This window comes from Netta rufina (assembly GCF_964035555.1).
Source record: "Netta rufina genome assembly, chromosome: 24".
In the NCBI taxonomy this organism is placed as follows: Eukaryota; Metazoa; Chordata; class Aves; order Anseriformes; family Anatidae; genus Netta; species Netta rufina.
Genome location: NC_140148.1, coordinates 7009264 through 7016740, shown reverse-complemented (window position 1 = coordinate 7016740; position 7477 = coordinate 7009264). Strand labels below are relative to the sequence as shown.

The 7477-nt window shown below is 40.0% G+C and overlaps 2 protein-coding genes across 2 annotated transcripts in view; both read right to left on the bottom strand.

Annotated features, from left to right (window-relative positions):
* Positions 1 to 657: 657 nt before the first annotated feature.
* LOC311218477 (uncharacterized protein) lies at positions 658 to 2726 on the bottom strand (the record flags this gene model as incomplete). Its single annotated transcript, XM_084301159.1, is given in 4 exon segments — positions 658 to 732; positions 734 to 1313; positions 2298 to 2386; positions 2691 to 2726. Coding segments are annotated over 4 exon segments (780 nt in total).
* A 30-nt stretch (positions 2727 to 2756) lies between these two features.
* Positions 2757 to 7477, bottom strand: part of LOC311218476 (ubiquitin carboxyl-terminal hydrolase 42-like) — a gene marked incomplete at both ends in the record, with an annotated part of 13119 nt that continues 8398 nt past the window's right edge. Inside the window, 6 exons of the mRNA XM_084301158.1 lie at positions 2757 to 3467; positions 4148 to 4289; positions 4753 to 4853; positions 5048 to 5188; positions 5566 to 5677; positions 6596 to 6678. Coding sequence (XP_084157284.1) covers positions 2757 to 3467; positions 4148 to 4289; positions 4753 to 4853; positions 5048 to 5188; positions 5566 to 5677; positions 6596 to 6678 — 1290 coding nt within the window. The remainder of the gene's footprint in view (positions 3468 to 4147; positions 4290 to 4752; positions 4854 to 5047; positions 5189 to 5565; positions 5678 to 6595; positions 6679 to 7477) is intronic.

The following is a 7477-nucleotide window of genomic DNA, read 5'->3' as shown; positions in this document are numbered from 1 at the left end:
CCTTCTTCTCCCGCGTTATCTTCTGGAAACGAGGATCTAAGTGTTCCAAGGAGCCTTTCGCTTTCCTGGTGTTTCTCCTTTTTCTTCTTTTTCTTCTCCTTTTTCTTCTTTTTCTTACGCTTGCGATTGGCATTGTCAAAGTGGAGCGCACAGAAACACAAATCATGAAGCCTGAAAGAAACATGCAAGTTAAAAAGGGAAAAAAAGATGTGGCACTTGTTGCCTATATGAAACTTGATTTATTTTACCACAGGTGATGATTTGCAGCATGTCAGCTATTTTGTGGTGCTTTGTGCACACGCAACTTACTTTAGATGCAGCAAACTTAAGTCGTCAGATTGAAGGACCATAGGTCCTGGTTTGTACACAGATCATTAACAACGGCTAGCTCTGGAATATGTGCAAGCAGAAAAAATCTTTTAACCTAATCTGGAATGGTGTACGGATGTGATTCGAACTATGTGGTCCAAAGCTAGTGCTCTGACACAATTCAGCAAGAGCTTTCCTGTCTTCACTGATCAACCTAACAACATGATCCCCAGCCAGCTGGTGCTATCTAAATAACTTAGAAACTACCAGAAAAAAAAAAAAAAATGACATGAGAAGCACCCAGAAAAAAATTAGGATAAAAAATGCGGAGTATGCTGGAATCCTTGCTTACTTGGAATCCTTCTCTCCATGTTTATCCTTAGACTTCTTTTTCTTCCAGAACTTGTGATATTTTTGCATTTTTTTCACCACCTACAAGCTCCTTTTCTATCTTTCTGTCTTTCCTTTCTATTTCACTTTCACTACCTTCTGCACGGGTATATTTTCTTTTTCTGTTTCCTTCTGTTTCATTTTTCTGGCGACAGTTCTCCAAATGAGCTGACACAGGTGGAAGCGCATGTCTTTCACGAGAATGTCTTCTGGAATTTTGCTGAGGTACCGAGCAACGATGCAAGTCTGCTCGGGGTGTGCTAAAGCGACGTACATCTTCCTCTCTCAAGAGGGAACCGTGAGGCCATCTGCTTTTGTAATGATAATGCTTATGTGACCTGCTGTAGTAAGTTGCAGTCGATCTGTCAAAGGCTGAATTGCCGTGAGAGAACTTTCTCTCTCTACTGTCTCCTGTCGCATGAGGTGAATAGTAATCCTTGTAATAGCTACATCTTTCCCATCTCCGTGCTTCGTCTCGATAGTATCTTTCTCTGCTCCAACTTCTTTCCCCTTTGGGTCGGTAGTACCTATTGCTACCTTGTTCTGATCTTCCTCCGCTGCCAGATCTGTACTTTGAATATTTGACTGCTCTTCTGCCATTCTCAGGGCTGTTTCTTTCAAGAGGGAAAGATCTGTACCTGCTTCCCTCCCAGTACTCCTGCTTGTGACTCTTTTGCTCAACAAATTCCACGCTCTGAGAACACCTCCTCTTGCTGGAAGGACTTGCTTTTTGACTCTCCTTCTCTTCACTAGGAGCATGTTCCCTCTTTCTTCGGTAATGCTCTTTGTCAGTGGTTTTAGTCTTGTCCTTTGTATCTTGGCGTCTATCTGCAATAGCTAAGGAAGAAAGATTGTTAGAGCTACATTCAGTGTCAGACTTGAGAGAGGAAGTTTGCCGCAATTTCTCACCAGGCTCACAAGACTCTTTGCCATACAAAACATTTTCTTTTGAAATGAGGTCACGTTCTTTTGATCTTCTTGCTTTCTCCTTGTCTCCACGGTCATCACATTGGTACTGGGCGAGGTATTCATCATTCCCAGGAGATTTCGGAGGTTCCGCAACACTGCATAAAATAAAAACCCATTTCTCACTTCTGCTGAAGGACGTGAATATTAAGAGTAAAACCTTCCAACGTCAAACAAACAAACAAAAACCTCCGGACTACAGGAACCCTCGCAAACTTATGCCATTTAGAAACCTCTCCTGTGATTAGGACACCTTCTTCAGCTCCCAGAGAAAGTGCTTTTTCCCCTCTTGCTTCTGAAGCCATTGCACTAAAAAAGCAAACGCATCTGTCTCCTTCCACCTGCTGCTCTGAGAAAAAAGGCATAGGGGCGAGCGGGGAACAGCCAGTGTTTCTCCAGACAGTGGAGAAAAACGGAAAAACATTCTATAAAGGAACACAAGTTCTCCTTGAGGCACCAACCTGCATCAGAGTGATATGCTCAGTGCTGATCATTAGTTCTGTTCGTGACACTGGACACACAGTATGGAATTGTACTAATTTAAATCCTTCCATTAAATACTATTAGTAGACAGATAAAACTGTAACGAACTTCCATAAAGTCTTGTCTTAATCAGACTGTGCTCATTTTACCTCATTTCCTCTGACAAGCTGTTCAGCTGGCTGGCTGTGAAGGACTCCGTGATGACTTCTCGATTGACTGAAGGCATAGCTCCAGGCATCTGCAATTAAAACGCACAAGTCAGCAGACAAAAAAATACTATTTGTAGTAGTACTGAGGACTAGTCTTGTCAGAATTTCTCCATTAAATGGTAAGCAAGACCGCTGTGAGTTGTATGCATTATCTACACTTCAAAGATAACCCCAACTCACCCCCCAAAATCTACTTCATGAAACTTAGGAATTTTTATCTCAGCTGAGCTTAAGTTGACAAGTTCTAATGTAAGCGCAGGTCTGCAAATTCTAAGGGGATAATACCACAAAGTCTTACGATCACGTGTGTGCTGTGTTTTCTCAGTATTTCACCTGAATTAGGAACACAATAAACACTCCCGAATACATCGTAGGTGAGAAATTCTCGATGGAGCAAATCTATGTTTCAAGCGATCCATTTGTTTTAGAAAAGAACATCTCAGAAGGTTTAACAGGTTCAACTCGGCAAGTGGAATCATCAAGTTTCAGTCCGTTTTCTTTAGATTCATTAACTAACCTAATAGCACCATTTAGTGAATCTGTTTTTGGCAGCTCATGCTGGGATCTTCCTTTGTCAGCATTCTGACAGGAAGAATTGGAATGCTGCAATGTACGGACTACCTTTCCAACCAAAATTCCATTAGAGGACATTGCATTGCAATTCCTTTGAAATAAGCCCTTTGACTCCTCCTCAGATTTTCCTGAAGATTCTGCACCATAAGGGACTGTGTTATCAGAGCTGAGTTTAGGATTTTCATTCACTGTTGGCTCCACAAAAATTTCATCAGAAACTTTTTTGTTTGTTTGCATTTGCTTCATTTGCATTACCGAATTTGTAATTGTGGATGAAGGAACAGCCTGGTAGAGATCTTCATCCTCCACAGCACTGCTAAGACAGTCAGGCTGTGACACAGTCTGACGAGCAGGCAATTTATTGTGAATACTGATGGTGATCTTCTGTTTTCTTGACGTATCAGTAATTGAAGGCCTGGTAATTGCCTGGTTCTGAACACAGGCCATTGGTGGTGCTGAAGATGGCCTTTTTAGGGTGACACCAGTGGTCTTTGTGTCCTCTTTTATGGATCCATTTCCATTTAAACGGCTTGAATTCTGTATTTAGAAAGAAGAAATTGCAAGATGGATTAACGCAAACACTGCATGTAACATTTTCAAACACAAAACTCTCCTACTGAGTGTTTCTACAAATGGTCTTAACACCTCAAAAGAAAAACACACTGCCCTTTAAGGATAAATACAAGTCCAATAAGCGTATTCAATTCCTGCTTTTGGTTTACTGCAGATTGGTATCAAATTAACATCATCTTTGAAAACCAGCCAAGCAACTTAACATTACCTGCTGCTATTCCCAAATATATTTATTTTCCCCTTTAAACATACCCTGAAAAGCCTGAAGTAATCGTTCTGGTGCTCAGGAATAAGACATTTAGTTTTCCCTGTCTTAGCTAAAGTGACGAGGATAGGAAAAACAAGTCCTCTTTTAAATGATTTGAGGATTAGTACACTCTGCTTAAATAGTCAAAGAGCGTAGCTCTCTGTGCTTTAGAAAGCTGTCTTGGAGGTATAAAGTAACGGAGTCGCATGGCTGCACAATTTAGCAGTAACCACTGTTTGAATGACTCTGGCTGTAGCATGAGGGCTGTGAAGAAAGCTGCAGCGTGGGAAGGAAAACAAAACTAAGATGCCGAAAACCAAACAAAAAACCCCACACCAAACCCCAAACCCACTAGCAGTTTGGTGCCGTTATCTGCCCTCCCGCTTCCCTGAATTACCTTAATCATATGAGGAAGAAGTCGTGGTCCCATAAATCCAGCCTGCTTACTATTAGCCCCCTGCTGACCAGGAGGGAATGAACAGGGATAAGATGGTGCTGGCAAGTAAAACGCACGTTCTCCAAGTGTCAAATCATAGCGCCTTCAGAAAAGAGCAGTGATCGTAGTTTAGTTTTTCTTTCAGCCTACTCTTGGATTAAATCCCATCCTATAATTTTAGAGGAACAGCTCATACGATATGGAAGCCTTCTCTACAGAAGGCTTCGCCAAGACTACAAACTGAAAAGTAGAGAACAGTCTTCCTACTAAGACTATCACTTGCACAGCAATAATTCATTCTTACAGCACAGATGACCTTCATTTCTCTCCTTCTCTAAATTAGCCAGCTACAGATAACACATAGATAGCAATTTACACAAGTGCTGCAGTTTAAGGCCAAGCAACAAAAGATAATAAACGACACAGAGAATTTCAGGTTAGACAGAACTGAATTAGACAAATAATAATCTTCTCCCGGGATAGCAAGAAAAACACTTGCAAAACAGAAAAATATCAATAACAGGAAAGTAAATCTCTTCTGAACACATTTTAAGATTTGTTATTACCTGATATAAAAAAGTATGTAAGCTTGCTGACCAAGAACTCTTTTAATGTCAGTACGCACTACTTTAGCATCATTCATCTGATACCAAAGTCCATTACCAGCCTGCAAATAAAGACAACGATTTCTTTAGGTGAATTGCACGTTTTCCAATTGAAATCACGGATAGGAACAAAATACACACATGTCAAATAAAAATATAATGAAATCTTTTTCCCTAGAAACAGTAGCTGCTAGTCATGCTTTAATTGGTTTGCCAGCACAACCTTTACCCTGTTAGAAATGCTGTTGACTTCTACCTTTACATAGCATATATAGTGTCCTGAGTGACAGCTGACACCGTGATGTACCAGCACCGCGTATAAGGCATAGAGCAGTGGTTCTCCCATTGACTGCGACATGTAGGCTCTCAGGTCCAAATACTCCGGATATTTCACCTCCTAAAGAGACATCAAGAAGATAGAAAAATTATCCCAGAGTACTTCGTGGACTAGCCAGAGAAAAACACTTCCAAAAAACACAGACTAGAATTTATTTCTAGAATATATTTCTAGAATATATTTCTTGATTCACTACAAATAAGTCTTCCCATAAACAACGTTTAAGACTAGAAGTTGCAGAGAACTGTTTCCTGATGAATCAGCCTTCTCAGAGGAAAGCATATGCTTCTTGTCAAGCAGGAACTTTATTGATATTAAGAGAAAGAATAAGCCATAGTCGTTAGTCTACAATTATTGTCTGAAAATATTAACAACTTTCAGCTTTGGGGGATGTCCCATTACACAATGATATAGTTGCATTACAGTGGTAAATATACCTTGTTGATCTTTCCACCTGTGAAATCTGCAAATCTTTTCAGTGATATTGTGAGAACCTTGGAAGAACGGTGTATGGTAAATCTCTTGGACGCAGGAACCATCTTTTTACACCTTAAAAACAAGCAGAGATAAGTGTTTGAAGGCATCTTCTTTTTTCGCCCCCAAAACAAACTCCTTTTAATGTCTCACGCATGCCTATGCTATTTGAATGATATTTACTTGCATAATAGGTTGGTCTTTTTTCTTTTCATAAACCCATGCACTGCGTGTCAGGTTTGTTAATACACAGAAGAAGGTAAATTTTCCCAACAACTCAGAGCATAGCGGGAACAGGAATCTCTCACGAAAGGGTATGACCAGGTTGGATGGCAAGGTACCATTTCTTGGTCTACAAAAGTGGCTATTTGAACTCCAATCCTGGATACATTCTTTCAGCTTTCAAGGGAAACACAAATACTGAAAGCGGAACGAGAGAGCCTTGGTCCCCAGGACTAGAAATTGCAAATAATCTCCAACATAGGTCGACTATCAACATCAAAAATACAACAGAAGCACATGGTCATTCTACAGGAGGGAGACATTTAACAGTAGGAAGTCTTCATGTACTGAGCTTGTCTGGAAAGACACTGAAACCATCTGCCATCCTTTGAAACAAAATAGTTCAGTTTGACACATTGCCCGCTCCAAGGTAGGACCTACAGTGTAAGCAGTGAAAATTAGCCACTAGCCCAGAGAACAACGGAAACTGGGCAGTTTACATCAAGAAAAGTACTGTCGAGAGCTAATAAATAGAAAGAACAAAAGTAGCTCTTTTTGAATTCTGATGGCAAAATACAAGCCAGAGAATTGCAAACCCATAGGGAATGCCTATGAACAAGACTTCCCCCCTCCAAAGAAACAAAAACCCAAGTCTTTTATAAACTTCCACAAAACTTGTAAGTAGATCCAAAGTTTAGAGGTAGTCCAACAGAGTCATGCAACATAGAAAACTGACATCTAGGATTAAGACCTAATTCGTCAAAATCTTACTCGCTACATTTATAGCAATTCTCTCCATCCAGCTCTTCAGGTTTCACAAAGAGTTCCAGAGCTCTGCTAACAGACGAAACCGCCTAGAGCAGCGAGAAAGAAGAGCGCAAAGTCACCGTAATTCAAAATTCCAGAGACATACTAGTAGTTTATAAGAGAATCTTACTAACATACTCAAGCGATCTACTAGGAGCACTGTGAAGAAGGAGGCAGAAAGAGCATGCTCAGCATTGACCTCACCTGGAAGGCATTTGACTTTGGAACAAATACTTTTCCAGTAGCCTAGACAGCATCTACAGTGTGCTTTGTCATCAATACTGGGGACAAATTCATCAGTCTAACAATTAGATGTATATTGAGGTAGAACAACAAAGAAGTATGACAGCATTATAATTTTTGCAGAAAGAGAATTTTTTCCCCTTAAACCCAATGCAAATGTGGAGACTATTTACATGGGTTCCACGGAAGGACAAAGTCCAATCCACTTCCTTAGCACCACCAAGCTCTTATGTTTTAACATTATATGTGGTTTGGTTTTTTAAGTTAAACAAGTTTAATTTAGAAAGTTATGCATGTACTTAAACATCATGAATTATATTTAGAAAACATCTTACCTTTATATCCAAAGTGATATCAAGAAATGCCTCATACGTATCCGAAACTGCTTTGCAATTCAAGCACTTCACTGGAAACAAAATATAAATGCTTAACATTATGTGAAGGAGACTAACTGTCCAAATTCAAGTTGTTGACAGATACTACTTTAGACAAACTACAGACTGCTTTACTACCGACAAAAGACACAGATCAGTTCTAAGGACCGGAATATTTTTTCAAGTACCTCTCGATCTTAGAAATCCTCCAAATATTTGATGAATGATG